This window comes from Haemorhous mexicanus, chromosome 1 (assembly GCF_027477595.1).
Source record: "Haemorhous mexicanus isolate bHaeMex1 chromosome 1, bHaeMex1.pri, whole genome shotgun sequence".
Classification (NCBI taxonomy): Eukaryota; Metazoa; Chordata; class Aves; order Passeriformes; family Fringillidae; genus Haemorhous; species Haemorhous mexicanus.
In genome coordinates this window covers 70,948,547-70,966,602 of record NC_082341.1, presented here as the reverse complement: position 1 = coordinate 70,966,602, position 18,056 = coordinate 70,948,547, and the positions used below count along the sequence as shown (strand labels likewise).

Sequence of the window (18,056 nt, the reverse complement as noted above, 5' to 3'; positions counted from 1 at the left end):
GTGCAAGATTTCTGACATGTCTTTAAATGTACTTGTTGCCACCCAGGCTGAACAGCTGTTCACTGTCCAACAGAGGTGTTAAGAAAGACAGGAACCATGATCAGGAATACATGCCTTTATGTGCTCTTAATATTAAAGGACAAAAAACATGGTAAGAATTAGGATTCAGAACTGTTACATGGAGAAATCTGGCAAAGTCACAAAAGCTGAGAGAATAATTGGGTACATAGTTTCTAGAAAACATGCTTCACACCACCACTATCAGAAGTCATTCCGATGCATGCCTGCTTTACAGAAGTTCCTTTGATACCAGGTGGCTTAAGCCTCATCCTCCTCTCCTTCCTCTTCAAACTCGCCCTGCTCATCAGCAGTGGCATCCTGGTATTGCTGGTACTCGGAGACCAGGTCGTTCATGTTGCTCTCGGCCTCTGTGAACTCCATTTCATCCATGCCCTCGCCGGTGTACCAGTGCAAGAAGGCCTTGCGGCGGAACATGGCCGTGAACTGCTCCGAGATCCTCTTGAAGAGCTCCTGGATGGCCGTGCTGTTGCCGATGAAGGTGGCCGACATCTTGAGGCCGCGCGGGGGGATGTCGCAGACGGCCGTCTTGACGTTGTTGGGGATCCACTCCACAAAGTAGCTGCTGTTCTTGTTCTGCACGTTGAGCATCTGCTCGTCCACCTCCTTCATGGACATGCGGCCCCGGAAGATGGCGGCCACCGTCAGGTAGCGGCCGTGGCGGGGGTCGCAGGCAGCCATCATGTTCTTGGAGTCGAACATCTGCTGCGTCAGCTCGGGCACCGTCAGGGCGCGGTACTGCTGGCTGCCGCGGCTGGTCAGCGGGGCGAAGCCCGGCATGAAGAAGTGCAGCCGCGGGAAAGGCACCATGTTGACGGCCAGCTTGCGCAGGTCGGCGTTCAGCTGGCCGGGGAAGCGAAGGCAGGTGGTCACGCCGCTCATGGTGGCCGACACCAGGTGGTTGAGGTCCCCGTAGGTGGGAGTGGTCAGCTTCAGGGTGCGGAAGCAAATGTCATACAGGGCCTCGTTGTCAATGCAGTAGGTCTCGTCCGTGTTCTCCACCAGCTGGTGCACAGAGAGGGTGGCGTTGTAGGGCTCCACCACCGTGTCCGACACCTTGGGCGAGGGCATCACGCTGAAGGTGTTCATGATGCGGTCGGGGTACTCCTCGCGGATCTTGCTGATCAGGAGGGTGCCCATGCCGGAGCCCGTGCCTCCGCCCAGCGAGTGGGTCAGCTGGAAGCCCTGGAGGCAGTCGCAGCTCTCCGACTCCTTCCTCACCACGTCCAGCACAGAGTCCACCAGCTCGGCGCCTTCCGTGTAGTGCCCCTTGGCCCAGTTGTTGCCAGCCCCGCTCTGACCTGCGGGGCAGACCACAAGCCACGTGCCACATCAGCGCCCCGGGCACAAACGCAGGTGATGCCACTGCCCCTTCCCTATGGGCCCCTCCCCTCTCTTCCATCCCCACTCTGCCACGGGGATTCCGGCTCCCCAGGCTCACTTGCATCCTGGCTCCAAGCCTTTTCTCTGTGTGGAGCCCTGGGAACTGCTCCTTGCCACAGTCACTCACCAAAGACAAAGTTGTCGGGACGGAAGATCTGTCCAAAGGGGCCGGAGCGCACGGAGTCCATGGTGCCGGGTTCCAGGTCCACGAGGATGGCACGGGGGACATACTTGTTACCTGTGGGGGGAACCAGCAGCAGCCTTACAGCTCCGCAGCAGGCAGCCAGTGTCACAGGAGCCCTGCTGTGCTCCCATCCACCTCCCTGCATTTCTCTGGAGAGGCACTGTCACAATCGAGACTACCGTGTTATCAGCGCCTTTCTGAGAACAAAGGTCTCTTAGAGGAATCACTGGCAGATGACAGCCCTTGTGCAGGGATATTTCCAGCCTCAATGGACTGTCATGGCTGCCCCATTTATTTGAGGACATCTGAGCAAGCAGGCACTTACCAGCAGCTTCATTGTAGTAGACGTTGATCCTCTCCAGCTGCAGCTCACTGTCCCCGTGGTAGCTGCCCGTGGGATCAATGCCATGCTCATCGCTGATGACCTCCCAGAACTAAAGGAAATTTTTGAAAAATGGCAATTAGCCATTTCCAGTGCCAGTGGAAACAGCTGGCCAGTGCCAATCACACACCCCCGGTGCAGCCCATGCATTCCGCGGCCCTGACCACTCCCTTGCATGGCAGAGCAGCTGCCGGGTGGGAAGGTGAGTCAGTGCACAAGGGCTTCACTGGCCGCAGCAGCTGAACTAGCAAGAGGCTGACGAGCAGCCATAGCACTGAAGAGCAAGATAATTCTTTTGTAGCTTGTATCCAGAGGGTAACCATCTCTGGCTATATCAATTTGGCGTCCTCTCATTGTCTAGCATTGGCTTAAGACCCTGTAGCCGCTACAAGATGGCAACACCTGCACACGTTCAGTGGTTACGGTGTGTGGCACTGAAACACCTCCCATTCCCTCCCTCGGCAGCTGGTGCCGTGGCCGCAGAAGGGCGAGGCAGCGCGGGATGGCCGCGGCTGCCTGCGGGAAGGCCGGGCACGCCGGACGGGAGCGCGGGCATATCCCTGCCCCGCCCAGCCCCGCGGCAGCTCAGAGCGGCAGGGACCGCGGGGGAAAGGGTGGGGAGGCACAGTGGCAGCAGCCACGACGCTTCAGCAAACCCCGGGTCGCTTTTCATTTCGGGAAGCGCCACCCGCGGGCGCGACCTGTGGGAGCGCCCCGCTTCCGCGCCCGTCCGTACCTTGGCGCCAATCTGGTTGCCGCACTGCCCGGCCTGGATGTGCACGATCTCACGCATGGTGCCGGTCTCCGAAGCTGCCCCTGCTGCTGTTAGCACCTCCTTCCAAGCCGCTCCCGCACTCGCTATTGCGGCGGCCGCGCCCCTCGCTGCTCCTTAAATCGGGCGCCGCGCTCCGCCCCGCCGGTGACGTGCGGCGGGAATGGCGGGGTGCGGGGTGCGGGGCGGCCCAGGGCATTGTCTCCTGCGCCCCGGTCCGCGTCCGGGTCCGGGTCCGGTCCGGCCTGGGAGGGGCTGCGGGCCCCTCCGCATGCTGCACGCCGCTGGCTTGGTGCCGGGGGAACTTCGCCTTCAGCCGTCGGGGAAAAGGCCAGGATCGGATACGACGTGGCTTATCTTGGAGTGAAAAAGTGAAAAAGAAAACAAAACCACCTAACTCGTCTTTGCACACCTGTTGGAGCTCGTGCCCTTGCTTCCTTCACCTCTACTATGCCACAGCAGCAAAGCACATGCTGCTATGTTTTACTAGTACCCTCAAGCCTGTATTTCTAGCTCAGCTCTGCTAAATCATGTTTCAATACGTTTGAAGCACAAGCATAATTTTTCCATAACTCGGGCACCTGAAACAAGCAGAGATTGGGTGGTAATGTTAAAGCCCGCAGCCAGTTTCAAGCACGAAACTCTGTTTTAGTTAGTGCTGCTAAATGTGTGTGCAAGAGGCTCTAATTTCAGGAACAAGAGGGCTGGCTTAAAATTTTGTGCTGCTGCTAAAGAGTGGCTTTTTCTGGGAGTTGTCCCGCAGTGATAGCAGTTTAACACACATAGGAATGGAATATGTTTCTTTGTTGAAAGTGAATTTATCTTCTTTGTTACCAGGCACCTGCCACACCTCATTTTGGGAAACTTTGAATCCTGCTAGTAGCATCTCTGCTTGATCTCTCATAGAGAAAAAAACCTGAGAAAAGTACATGGTGGATGAGCAAGGGAGGAGGGACAGTTCAGGGACAACTAATTGAACCAACTGCAATACACACCTGTATTTGCACTACTGCCAAGGAGAGAAACAAATTTCAGCAGGGTCTATAATTTGTTGTGCAGAAACTATTGAACTTGATTGTAAAATAGTACTTGATTCACAGCTCTCATTTTTTTTCAGAAGTGAAAGTAGCTTTGCTACCCATCTGACCACCCTGTTGAGGACAGCCCACAACGAAGCAAGGAATAGGTTGGTAAAGAGGAAGCAAAACAATGTGCCTTGTGTTCAGCATAATGGAACCAGCGAGAGTTCACCTTAAGAACAACATAAAAGCACCAAGGGGACAGCCTGGTAATACAAGCTCTAAAACTTTGCCAAGTATCAACGGGCTCAGCATAGTTTACACTGTTTATTTTGTGAAGGTTTTTCAACTGTCTTCTATAACATCACTGTAGGCCAGTTGATGAGGTATGGCCTAGATAAATGGACAGTGAGATGGAGTGAAAGCTGGCTGAACTGCCAAGCTGAAGGGCTTGACATCAGCAACATGAAACTCATATTGAAGCCGGGCACTGGTGCTGTACTCCAGTGGCTGGTCTTTGGCCAACACCATTTAACTGCTTCATTAGTGAATTTAATGGCAAGAGAGTGCACCCTCAGCAAGTCTGCTGATGATGCAAAAGTGGGAAGAGGGTTTGACACACCAGGGGATTGTGCTGCCAATTCAAAGTGACCACAGTAGGCTGGAGAAATGGAGAAATGAATGGCTGACAGGAACCTCGGGCAGTTTAACAAAGGGAAGTGCAAAGTCCTGTACCTGGAGAGGAACAACCCGCTGAACCAGTACATGCTGGGGACCACCCAGATGGAAAGGAGCTTGGCCAAAAACAGCCTAGAGATCCTGATGGACACCAAGTTGAACGTGACTGAGCAGTGTGCCCTAGCAGCAAGGGCTGTCCAGCAGCATCCTTGTTTAAGGACGATTGTTACCAGCAGGTCATGAAAGGGGATAAGCTGTGGTGAGACGCATTTGGAGTTTTACATCCAGTTCTGGGCTCCCTAATATAAGAGAGAGATGGCCATTTTGGAGTGAGTCCAATGTGAGGCCATGAAGGCAGTTAAGGAAGTGGAGCATCTGTCATACAAGGAGTGGCTGGGAGCTGGGACTAATTTTCCTAGAGAAGGCTCAGGGGATTCTTATCAGTGTGTATAAATACTTGATGGGAAGCAGTACAAAAGACGGAGCCAGGCTCCTCTCAGAGGTGTGCAGTGACAGGAGGAGAGGCAGTGGACATGTCTGAGCAACATATGATATCAATGATATCAGTGGACACAGACTGAAATACAGAAATCTGAACATAAAAACAAACAAACAAACAAAACTCACTAAACAAACAAACAAAAATCAAACCAAAATCGCTTTGCTCTGGTACAGGTTGCCTAGATGCCTAGAGAGATTGTGGTGTGTCCAGTCTTGGAGACAGTCAAAATCCTAGTGGGGACAACCCTGATTAACCTGTTCTAGCTGACCTTGTCAGGCAAAATAAAGGACTAGACTAAATGATCCCAGAGGTTCTGCCCAACCTCCACAATTGTGTGGTGGTATGAAAGGGAAAGAAAGGATTGGGAGGCTGTGTGTGATCAGCAGCACCAGACTGACAGTTTATTCATCTCAGTTTCTCACTACAGTATAACATTATATTGCAATTATAACACCTTTAAAACCAGAAGATTTTTGCAAAGGTGAGGTAATAATTGATGTGGGAAATCCTTACCACTATCAAGAATAAATTCATAATGATCAGAATAGTTTACATAATACCCAGGTTAGCTATGCTTTACACAATATAAATCAATGCACAATGTCACAAATTTCACTCTCTTTTTTTTTTTTTTTCATCAACAGCAGGAAATACTAGTGGCTAAAGAACTACCATATCTTTGCCTGGAATTTGGCTGCTGTGACCTTGAAAAAGTGCTTTGGCTGTATTTTCAAAAGTAGCTCTCAGTTTGCTCCAGTGAATTGACTTTCTTATCAACTGTAGCTTATTTTCTTCCCCAGTGCAGTAACCTCAGCTGCTGTGAAATGTCATGAGCACAGACTGGCTTAAGCTTTGCAACACAGGGAATTAAGTGTGGTGTTGTTCCATGTGGCTTTTGCAATCACAAAATATTCAGGACTGTGCTGGCACTGAGATATTTTCACTAAATTCTTTAGGAGTTTGTGTTCTTTATAGCCCAGCTGTCCTCAGTATTTTCCTTTGACATATTTCAGCAACACTTAATCACAGGCAGCCTTTGTTATTGTTCGCACCACTTAGGCATATACATTTGTACTTGCTCCAGGCATAACCCACCTTTTTGGGCAGCAGCAGGCAGTTACATCTAACTGCTGGTGGGACTGCAACACAACTGCATCTCTGAGAGATCCACACAGACACTGAAGAGCTTTTTGGGTGCCATAATATTCCTGGCAATCCACAAAGTCCTGGCTTGAAGCATTATGATTCTTCTCTTGAAGATACCTGGACACTCCCTGAGATTTCATCTCCCCACGTGCACACAGTGACCTCCTTTAGAGCTATTCCACTAAGAATTCTTTTCTTAGGAAACTAATTCTTCGATACTGTAGTACTGGTCTCTGCAGATTCCCACTGTTTGTTTCAAGGTGGGGATTTTATTCTGAGTACCTAAAGGTTTTATTCTGAGTACCTAAAAGGAAGTACATGTTTATGCATTCAAGTTCCTTCATCTTCAGCAATTCTGAACATCCATAAACACACAGTGAACTGAACTAAATGTCAGCTACTTGAATGTCAATTCAGGGCCTTTCATTGTGGCAAACACTTTAACAAATCTTAGCCATCAAGGATACTTAGATATGGGAGCTCCCTATTGTTTTGGGGTTTTTTAATATAGCTCTATAAATTCTAAGTTGTCAGAATTGCAAGTGGAAGCCAAAATTCTCCTGTTTATACAAAGGCAGGGCATGTGCTCAGGATCACCCATGGACCCCTCTGCAGCCGAAACTCTGCCACAGCCTCCTCCCTGCCTGAATCAAGCCCTGCCTACCCAGTTTCCAAGGCAACGAGGAGCCTGGTGATGGATGCTCAAGGGAGGCAACAGGGATCCCACAACATTTTCATGTCTGTCTGTGATTTCCCATTGTTTGAGAAAGACAAAAATCACAAGTGTACAGATAGGAAAGCTTCTCAAGCACACAAAATGTCTGCCCACGGCTTTATTCTTAATCATTTGTGATGGGTGATGTCATGTGTTGCTCAGATATGTATATCAGAGACTACATGGCTTTTTGAGTCTTTCTTTCTGTTGGTACTCAAATGAGCAGGCTCTGTTGTTACCTTATTGTTTGCCTTCTACCTGGTAACTATGACATTCCCAGCTGATGAGGACTGTATGAGGCCACCTTTGGAACATGATGCTTAATCATTTGCAATATGCACTAAGATAGAAGAATATTCTGCCAGCAAGAGGATGGAATGATTGTGAAAGTGATTTTAATGCTAATAATAAAATGTCTAAAAGGGAAATATATTTTTATTTCAATATTACAACTCACTGCAGGCATTTAACTCAATGTATTAAATACAGCAACACTGAGCATGTTTTTTATGAATGAACAAAAGGAGTTTCATTGTAGAGCCCTCTGAACTTTTGTTTATTATACCTGAGGGTCTGTGCATTTGGCCAAGAACAAAAGAGGAGAGAGGATAAGCGTGTGAGAGAAAATCACATTACAGAGCAATTTGGGACACAGTCAATTCTGAAATAACCCATGCACCTTTAGAGGGGAGAACAGCTTCTCAGTGAATCTAATATTTCTTCTACACCATATGGTTCCTCTTGTGAATTTAGATTATAACCTCTGAGAGTCAGGCATTTCTGTGCATGTGCTTGTACAGGACACAGCAAACAGAACCCTGCTTCTCTGGCTTCCAAAGTTACCATAATAAACATGATCACATGTCACAAAATGATTCCAAAAAGGGGAAAATATGATCATCATCAGGCAGCGATTTACTGAGAAGAAAAGCAAAACAATGCAGCCTCTCATTATTTCCTCTTGGCACACCAGATGTGATGGGGTAGCAGCCAGATGGCTCCTGCCCTCATCCAGGCTGCATCTACCCTTTTTAGACTGCTCAGTAGATCAAACACATCTGATATCCCTACGAACCAGGTCCTCCAGTCAAAAGATGACTAAGATTCCTGCACCAATATAAATGAAATGCTGATATCGTGTTTTCCAGGGCAGTTCACTTCCTGCACGTCATGGAGAACAAGGCACAGATAGAGTTTGATTTGCTAGTTACTGTTTCTTTTGTTCCTTAGCCTCCTTGCTTTCTTGCAATCTGATAGTTACTTGTAACTCAAACTGACACTGGGCAAGCTCTGAACTACATCTTGTGAGGTCTGCTAAGAGGTGCACTAGTTTGTGGTAGGATTCAGTGAACGTTGTTTAAAAGTGCCCGGGTTCTCTGCAGGAGAGTTCAGGCTGATGTTGCTCTAGGTGTCTGAATCAACCAAATACTTTGTTTTGCTCTCTCCTGCTTCCAGCTGCCCACATTTCTCTCCTTTGCACATGTTTTCCCTCTGGCACACCACCTAATTGAAGAAAAACCTTCTTCCACCCCCTCAATTTTCTGTCCTTAACTGTGGAGCTAAGGAGAAGACTGGTGAAAAGGTCAGACATGCCCTGAAGCTGGTAGAGGAAATGACACAGAGGTAACCCCTGAAGAGGGGCAAGGGGAATAGAACCATCCTTTTTTAGCAGCTGGAGGATACTGAATCAGCCCCACCAATGGAATTGGCAGTTTTCTCAATGCCAATAAAATCTCTAATCCCTGCCTGCTAGGGTGGAGCTGGAAATTTCTTGGCTGAAATTTCAAAAAACCAGCCACACAATTAATTTATTAATTATAAAACCAGCAATAGGCTGGATGCAGAGAAGCTGCTGGAAGAAGTCAATGCTTGAATTTCATTAAGTGTTTGTAAAGCTTGTCATGAGACCATTTGAATTCTGCTTGAAACTCCATTTAATTATTCGCTATGGAGACAGGCAGTACCTTTCTATTACATTCATGGAAAATGTGAAAACATTTTTCACTGCAAAACAACATAGAACCTTTTACTGAATAAGCTACACAGCTTCTGCCAGGGTAGCCACTTCACCTCAGCCACTCTGGAGCAGGTGTGGTTTTTTCTCATTCTGTTTAAACTGAACTTTTTTTTTTTTTTTTTTTTTTTTTTTTTTTTTTTTTTGCAATGATAAAGGCATTCTTGCCAGAAATGAAAAAAAAAAAAAAAACAACCAACCCCACACCAACAAAAAACCTATGCCTTAAGCTTTCCAAGGAGGCCTAGTGAGAAAAATAACCTGATTATAAAGGATGACATATGGATAAATTGAGACCAGCTGGAAAATCTCTACAGTAGAAGAATCAAATGTTAATAAACAAGAATTTGACAGTTCACTTGATTTCTTCCCTTACAAGTGGAATTCTGCCCGTAAGGGAAAAATGACTTTGAGTGGGGAAGAAAGAAATGACCTACTCTTAAATTATTTCTTTTTTTACCTAGATACTGTAAATAGATAGCCTTCTTATACACATACTTCAAAGAGACACAATTTTTCTTTCTGGCAGATTCACAAATACAATACTAAAAATAGGAGCAAAGCTAGGAACAAGGAAACAGTTCATTTCTTGTTAAACTTCCCAGGGAGAGGAATTGTCACCTGCACAGTGTCCTTTGCTGGCAGAATGTCTGGGCATGGGCAGGTTTTCACAGCAAACACCACATCCTCCCTCTGCCTCAATTTCCATTGCTCAGAGTGCTCCAGCTGGACAACTGTCCAGGAGATTCAGGGCCAAGTAATGTCTTTTTCCAAAATGCATCATGTCCTGAGGCACTTTCCTGTTACCAAATGCTTTGATTTTGAATTTTCTTGTAGGCAAGCTAAAGGCCCATTTAAATGGGAGTATCTGGGAACAAATTGTCTGCTCTTTCCCATTTTAATAAATAACAAACAGACCAGGACAGCTGATTGCTGAAGTATCAAAAGGCAGGTGCTAAGTATGAATGGATTTTAGACTGGGAGGTGAAAAATTCTCAAAAAATTGTTTTTCCTTTTTATGCCATATACAGAATCAGTTCTTTCTCTCTAGAGATTTATTTTTAGCTGAAGAAAGGGGGAGAAAAATAACCTTTACTCAGATTACCCCGGGCACATATAAAGCATCAAAAGTGTCACAAGCCTTGTTCTGTGGAAATGTAGAAGCAGCTGAAAAAACAAATGGAAAGACTGAGAAGGGGATTATTTGTAAGCAAAATCAGTGCCTTTCCTACAATGAACAGGCTTGAAGGAATAATGTTACCTATAACTCCTGTGCAAGCTACCATTTCTGAAACATATTTGTTCATTATGCTTTGATGGGGAGAGGAAAAGTAGAATAGCATCCTTTGGGAGAAAAGTTGTGGATCAAATAATAGGGAATAGTCACATGATTTCTCCAGAGAAGATTTTACCTCCTCATAGCTATTATAGCAAAGAAAAATATTAGGCTTCATTAAACAGAAAGCAGTAGTTAAAGCACCTCCCACTGTGAGGCAGAATCTAATACAGATTACAGCCCTTCTTTAAAAAAAAAAAAAAGTAATAAAACAATGAGATGTGGGGGGGTGGGGTTTGCGCTCTTTTGGGTTGGAGAGAGGGGGTATTTGGAAAGTGATTTCAGTGGAACAACCATGTAACGTGCCCTACTGAGAGCCATTACTGGGTTTCATCCTAATCTTACACATTACTTGGCTGTGGGGATTACAGGGAAGGCAAAGGACAAAGGAAACAAGAGGAAAACTCTCTCTAATGCAGGGAGTATTGGTAGAGACCCCAACTTTTTCAAGTGAGGCAAGAAAACTTGTCCCTCTTGCACCATGTTGCCAGACTTGCTCCAGGCACCAGGGCTGTGCTTTGCAGTAGTGCATGGCAGCACCACCCCAGAAGGACTCTGTCACTCCACCACGCTTTCTTTAAGCCCATTGTACTTGCATATCTAGAAAAACCTACAAGCACCACACTTTTGAGCTATGTAGCACATGATATCATCATCCATGAGCAGATTTCCTTGCACAGATTAGAGGTCTGCCCTGTTTATGTAGGGAATTCACTGGAGAGAAAACCCAAACCTCTAGATCATCTTCTTTCTTCAGGTTTTAAATCCTATTGCTACTTGGGTTTATTCTGTTTGTCACCTCATACCTTCTGGAAGGATACACCTGTCAACAGAATGGGCCTCTGGTTTGATTTTTAGACTAACATGTCATGCCATTTTATACTTAATGCAACCCAATTTTTGATTTATATAGGGACATCATGTGTCTTGGGAAGAAGAGAATCATTATTGGTCCTACTTCAAAAACTGGAAAACATCTGTTGGAAAACAGATGTAAGCTTACAATCCCATTACAAGTTCTGAAATATCAGACCACATACTGGATTATATTTCCACAACACTTGCTGCAATAACGTTCGAGAAATAACCAAGGAAGGAAAATTAGGAGAGAGGGAATCCCAGCTCTACCATGACTCCTACCATTTCTATTCAAATTAAACCTGCATGCTGCCTTGTTTTTACAGCCTTATGTATCTTTGTCCTCTTGCACTTAACAGCAGTCAAGCACTGATTGTTTGCCTTGGTCAAGACACTCTACTAACATGCTTAAAAATTCCACACATTTAACAGAGGGAATTTAAAATAAAATGAAGAGATTGTTCCTGTCCCCAACACCATCAGCTCTAATTGTCAACAGAGGAGAATGCTTCCCTTCAGGCCACAACTGATCTATTGAAATGATAATAGATTGCTTTATACTATTAATTTATAAATCAACACAAATCAGTCATTATAAGTGGCTTAATCTGCAGACCACTAAATTTGTAATATCTATCCCCATTTCTTCCAAACAGGGTGCCTCATGCAAGACCTTTAGCCCTAAATGTATTGTTCATTACATGAGCAAATATAAATCTTCACCCAGGAAAAGCTAAGGCAGTCAGATAACCTAATCTGAAATCCTTTCAGTGGTTCTGCTTTCTTGGTGAAACTGAAATATTGCAACCACAAAGACCTGTGAAGACACCTCTTTGTTGTTTGGCATATAGCAGTCAGCTCCAGTTTTTATAATGAAAGGTCTCCTGGGCAATAAATACAGCTAAAGATCAAAGAGAGACAAAAATAGGTGCTGCAGTCCCAGGCCCAGAATAAGACTCAAATGAGACTCAACCTCCCTTATATTTGACTTAGTATTCCTAACAAGCTTTGAACCTTCCCTTCAAATCTTTCAGTATTCCCTTTTTCTATATTTCTCAACTCCTACTGAAATGATGGCTTGCTTTTTGATTTTTAATGATTCTGATTGGCAAATAAGACATGTAGAATTTATGAAAGGACATGTTTCTTTATAGAGTATTTCTATTTCTGGGCATTCTTCCCCTAGAACAAAAAAAAAAAAAAAAAAAAAAAAAAAAAAAAAAAAAAAAACAAAAAGCAAGCCAGACTAGAAACAACAGCAAGGCAAGGCATGTAGGATGGTGTCCTACTTTCTAGTAAGGGAGCTGTAGTGAAATGTGTCACTTGGGTAGCTATATTTAAGGATTAGCTAGAGACAGAGTGTAATTACACTAAGAATTAGATGCTAGACATGTTGAATACTAGTGAAAACTGCTACAGTGTCACAGCTGAAAGGAAGATCTTTACTATCAAAGACCAAAGTCTTCCCTTTTGGTGAAACTGTTTAGATTCATTTCCTGACTCAAAGCTGTATGATCAACAGTTGCAAGTGCAACCCAGCTAGGTAATTTCAAGGCAAGGTTACTGTGGCAACCAGATACAGTGTTATTTCCCCAAAGGGCCTGAGGCAGGATGTATTAACTCAGTTACTAAAACAACCTCAATTTGTCTAATGTTTAATCCTAGAACAGCTCAAGTGTTAAGAAATACAAGTACTGTTGTAGGTATACATGGCTGTATTTGTTTACTGACAGTCCAGGCAGTTTAAGAGCTTCTCACTCCTCCGTACACCAGAAACCAAACCACAGATGAGAGAAAAGCTTTAGCTAGTGCCTGTTGTCTCACACACACCAGTGTAGCCAGGCCCATCAGCAAAGAACAGCATACATTCAGAGCAGTGTCCACAGGCAGAGGACTCAAAACAGGCAAGACATTAGTTATGCACAGCAGCTCCCTTTTCATCCTTTATTCCGGTAATGCCTTGCAAGCATTTCAGCAAAGGATCACAATAGAGGCTGCACACATGTGAATACCAGCTCTTTCAGAGCAGTAAGGACTGCAGTAATTGTAGCATTGGTAGCAGTTCTCTTAGCAACACATTTTTTTAGTGCAGGACCACTCCCCTAAGTGGTGTTTGAATGAACTAAGGACTAAGCTTACATATTGGGCAACTGCTAAACTCTACGAGGGATTTCACTCTGGCTCTGTGGGAGGATTAGGATCTGTGAAACTTTGCCAGCTGCTGTTAAGAACATTGTAGATTCATTCAGGGTTCTTGTATCCTATAAGAACATAGGAACAACAATCCCCCCTCCCTCACTGTAAAGAAATGACACTTACCTTTGCAAAGATGCACCGCAGGGTGCAGCTGCACTGCTCTCCCCTGCCTGGGTAGAGGTTTCTCTCCTGCTGCAGGGACCAGGAGAACAATTGCCCTGTAAACATGGAACTTGGAGACAGCTGTTGTCAGGGGATCTACAGGTGACTAAGATTGCATGGTACGCTCTGGTACCATATGCTACCTTTGAGCCTAAAAATCTGCCCTTCACCTCCTATATCCTAAAGGGAATTGATTGCCCTGTAGAATCAATCCCTTTACAGTTAAGGGCAGGTTAGTGGCTATTTTTGGGAAACACAAATTTTATTCTTGAAGAGAAAAAGCCTGGGTTTTTACTTGAGCTCTCAAGTTGCCTGCTACTACAAACCTATGCTTTTCTGCATAGAGCTTTGGTATTTAGAGAGGAGAGTTGAGAGGAAGATAAGCGAGCTCAGCATCAAGTCAAATCCCAGTCAGCCACCCATATGCCTGTACTATAGTCCCTGGAACAAGTTAAATAAGCTGCTGAATGGCAGTAGGGAAGCCTGCAGCTATCCTGTCAAATCAGTTTTGACAGCCTGCAATGTGGAATTCAATACCTTCTCTCTGCCCTCTCTACCATGTACGTCCATAAAGAGGAATTGCATGATTCGAGTGCAGCGACTTGTCATTATCAGATAAAGAAAGCAGCTTTTGCCTGAACAATTAGCTAAGCTGTTTAACACAGGAGTTTCTATAAATTACCTGGCATCTTTAGCTGAGCTACTACAGTTCCCATGTGCTGCTAAATTGACAGCCTGAGAATTCTTGTTTTATTGAGTTGAACCTTGCACTGAGGTTCAGGAATAAACTGAGAAGTGGAGCTACAGAAAATAACACAAGAATTACTTGCTTAATCTAGAGAGAAATAAAGTAGAGGAGACAGTTTAGGACACAAAAAGCCTTTATGTTTGAGAAGTTAACCATTTCAACAGAAGACTCTGAAGTATTTTGCAACTACTGTTACATTGGACAGTCAAGGATACAAAACTGCTGACAGAAGCAACAGTGGAGAGCACCAAATTAAAAAATGCATGCTTCAGCACAACTGCACAGATTCCTTCTCTCAATGAATACTTGCCTGCTCAGACTATACTTAACTCCTACCCATCTCAACTTTATGCCTCATCCTCCTCTCCTTCCTCTTCAAACTCGCCCTGCTCATCAGCAGTGGCATCCTGGTATTGCTGGTACTCGGAGACCAGGTCGTTCATGTTGCTCTCGGCCTCTGTGAACTCCATTTCATCCATGCCCTCGCCGGTGTACCAGTGCAAGAAGGCCTTGCGGCGGAACATGGCCGTGAACTGCTCCGAGATCCTCTTGAAGAGCTCCTGGATGGCCGTGCTGTTGCCGATGAAGGTGGCCGACATCTTGAGGCCGCGCGGGGGGATGTCGCAGACGGCCGTCTTGACGTTGTTGGGGATCCACTCCACAAAGTAGCTGCTGTTCTTGTTCTGCACGTTGAGCATCTGCTCGTCCACCTCCTTCATGGACATGCGGCCCCGGAAGATGGCGGCCACCGTCAGGTAGCGGCCGTGGCGGGGGTCGCAGGCAGCCATCATGTTCTTGGAGTCGAACATCTGCTGCGTCAGCTCGGGCACCGTCAGGGCGCGGTACTGCTGGCTGCCGCGGCTGGTCAGCGGGGCGAAGCCCGGCATGAAGAAGTGCAGCCGCGGGAAAGGCACCATGTTGACGGCCAGCTTGCGCAGGTCGGCGTTCAGCTGGCCGGGGAAGCGAAGGCAGGTGGTCACGCCGCTCATGGTGGCCGACACCAGGTGGTTGAGGTCCCCGTAGGTGGGAGTGGTCAGCTTCAGGGTGCGGAAGCAAATGTCATACAGGGCCTCGTTGTCAATGCAGTAGGTCTCGTCCGTGTTCTCCACCAGCTGGTGCACAGAGAGGGTGGCGTTGTAGGGCTCCACCACCGTGTCCGACACCTTGGGCGAGGGCATCACGCTGAAGGTGTTCATGATGCGGTCGGGGTACTCCTCGCGGATCTTGCTGATCAGGAGGGTGCCCATGCCGGAGCCCGTGCCTCCGCCCAGCGAGTGGGTCAGCTGGAAGCCCTGGAGGCAGTCGCAGCTCTCCGACTCCTTCCTCACCACGTCCAGCACAGAGTCCACCAGCTCGGCGCCTTCCGTGTAGTGCCCCTTGGCCCAGTTGTTGCCAGCCCCGCTCTGACCTGCGGGGCAGACCACAAGCCACGTGCCACATCAGCGCCCCGGGCACAAACGCAGGTGATGCCACTGCCCCTTCCCTATGGGCCCCTCCCCTCTCTTCCATCCCCACTCTGCCACGGGGATTCCGGCTCCCCAGGCTCACTTGCATCCTGGCTCCAAGCCTTTTCTCTGTGTGGAGCCCTGGGAACTGCTCCTTGCCACAGTCACTCACCAAAGACAAAGTTGTCGGGACGGAAGATCTGTCCAAAGGGGCCGGAGCGCACGGAGTCCATGGTGCCGGGTTCCAGGTCCACGAGGATGGCACGGGGGACGTACTTGTTACCTGTGGGGGGAACCAGCAGCAGCCTTACAGCTCTGCAGCAGGCAGCCGGTGTCACAGGAGCCCTGCTGTGCTCCCATCCGCTTCCCCACGATTTGCTGCTGAGGGCACGGAGGGTGTGGGAATTTTGAAAGATCCAGGGATGGGAAAACAAAGCAGCCATTTAAGCTGTGCTGGGGCGTCACCCACTGCGGGGAGTGATGGGGGACCCCTGCCTGCACGCCCTATTCCCCCTCCCCCGGGAAGCTCATTACAGAGGGGCAGTACCGGTGGCTTCATTGTAGTAGACATTGATCCTCTCCAGCTGCAGGTCGCTGTCCCCGTGGTAGCTGCCCGTGGGGTCGATGCCGTGCTCATCGCTGATGACCTCCCAGAACTGAGGGGACAGAGAGTGGTCAGTGCCGCCACGCCCCTCTCTCGCCCCCCGGCCAAATCGCCGCCACGTGGCGCGCGGGGATTCGCCGCGCGTGGGTGCGGCCCCCCGGCCAGACCGAGCCGCTACCGCGCCCTGCACACCCCCCCCACCGACGGGAGGGGTGTGGCACCGCCTCGGCGCCTCTTCCCCCGCCCGCCCGGGACCCCTGCAGCCCGCGAGGGGCTGATGGACAGCAGCTGATGCCCCCGCCCTACCCGTATTCCCCAAGGCGCGCCGCACCCACGGCGCGGAAGCCCTACCGAGCTTCCCCCCGCTAAGGTGGAATAGCCGGGAACCGTCCCAGACACGGGCGAACCCGATAGTGCTTTGTAGCGGGGAAGTCGCGGCCTCGCCCTCCCGGCAGCGCTCTCTCCGGGACACGCGGAGCCCGGCTGAGCGGGCACCGCCCCACGCGCGGAATGCCGGGCGGACGAGCGGGTCGCCGGTCCGTACCTTGGCGCCAATCTGGTTGCCGCACTGCCCGGCTTGGATGTGCACGATCTCACGCATGGTGCCGGTCTCCGAAGGTGCCGCCCCGCTACTCCTGCTGCCTTCACCGCCTGCTCCGCCCGCTCCTGCACTCGCCGCTGCGGCGGCCGCGCCCCTCGCCGCCCCTTAAATTGGGCACCGCGCCCCGCCCCGCCGGTGACATCATGCGGGAACGGCGCGGAGCCAATGAGCGCGCGGGGGCGGGGCGAGGCCGGGCATTGTGTCCCGCGCGGGGGGCGTGGCCGGGAGCGGGGGGCGCGGCCGGGGCGCGGCCGGCGGGAGCGGTCGGGGCGCGCCGCCACCGCCCCGGTTCTTCGCTGACAGCGGGGACAAAGGCGCCGAGCGCCGCGATGGGGTGGCTGAGCTTGGCCGAGCCGGGCAGCCCACGTGTGAACCGCGGAACCTCCCTGCGGCCGCCGTCCCACCCTTCGCCCTCCCGCGGCCGCTGCCGCCGCAGCCTTTTGTTCCCCGTGAAGCGCAGCCTTCCCTGCCGCAGCAGCGGGCGTTGCCGTCGGGGGGGTGGGAGGGGGAACCCCGCGGCTGCCCCCGCCCCCCCGCCGGTGTCTCCGTTCACACGGTGCCGGCGGGAGACTCCCTCCCCCGTGGAGGCACCGTGTACCCGCCGGCGCCCGTGGTTGCCGCCCATGTGCCCGCACAAGCCCGCACCGGCGGTCAGGAGCCCCGCGCCCTGACCCGGTTTATCCACCCTCGGCACGACGCGGGTGGGCTTCCCTCCAACACAGGTTGTGCGGTGATCCTGTCCACCAGCCCTGCCTGCCCTCGAGCGGTCCCAGCCTGCCTCGCCTCGGTGCCCAATTCGGCTTCTCTTTCTATGCCTAAAAAGGTCGGATTTGGTCCGAAGCTGAGCCAGGAGCCGCTCTCCAGCCAAGCGCCCTGCTCCGCTCTGTCCCCCGTCCGGCGGCAGCCACCAGCGACCCGCAAGCAGACAATAGCGCGGTGACTGCTGCGCGGGGCCGGGGGCTTGAGGGGGGTGGTTCCCTCAGCTCTGCAGCAAGCGGCTCTCGCTCCTCGTCGCTTCGTTGCGGATTTACAGATGCTGAGGGATGAAGAAAGGAAGGGGAGGGGGGGAGCAGGAGAGGGTTGAACATGTGGTCCCTAGAGATGATTTCTTGTCCCTCACTTTACTTTAGAGCAGCCCAGTATGTCACCGCGGGCGTTACAGCGGTGGCGAGGCGGGGGCCGTGGCAGCGGGCAGGGCACGGCACTTGCCCGGGCCGCCGGAGGAGGAGGAGG

At 49.6% G+C, this 18,056-nt stretch overlaps 2 protein-coding genes across 2 annotated transcripts; both read right to left on the bottom strand.

Annotated features, from left to right (window-relative positions):
- Positions 1-100: 100 nt before the first annotated feature.
- Positions 101-2,923, bottom strand: LOC132330725 (tubulin beta-1 chain). The gene is made up of 4 exons (XM_059853432.1): positions 2,764-2,923; positions 1,971-2,079; positions 1,589-1,699; positions 101-1,379 (listed from the first exon to the last, which is right to left on the bottom strand). Exons 1-4 carry the CDS (start codon positions 2,818-2,820, stop codon positions 319-321), a joined length of 1,338 nt encoding a protein of 445 aa, XP_059709415.1. The 5' UTR covers positions 2,821-2,923; the 3' UTR covers positions 101-318.
- An 11,365-nt stretch (positions 2,924-14,288) lies between these two features.
- On the bottom strand, positions 14,289-16,923 carry LOC132330719 (tubulin beta-2 chain). The gene is made up of 4 exons (XM_059853418.1): positions 16,767-16,923; positions 16,166-16,274; positions 15,791-15,901; positions 14,289-15,581 (listed from the first exon to the last, which is right to left on the bottom strand). The coding sequence occupies exons 1-4, from the start codon at positions 16,821-16,823 to the stop codon at positions 14,521-14,523; spliced, it is 1,338 nt and encodes a 445-aa protein (XP_059709401.1). The 5' UTR covers positions 16,824-16,923; the 3' UTR covers positions 14,289-14,520.
- Between the last annotated feature and the right edge of the window lie 1,133 nt (positions 16,924-18,056).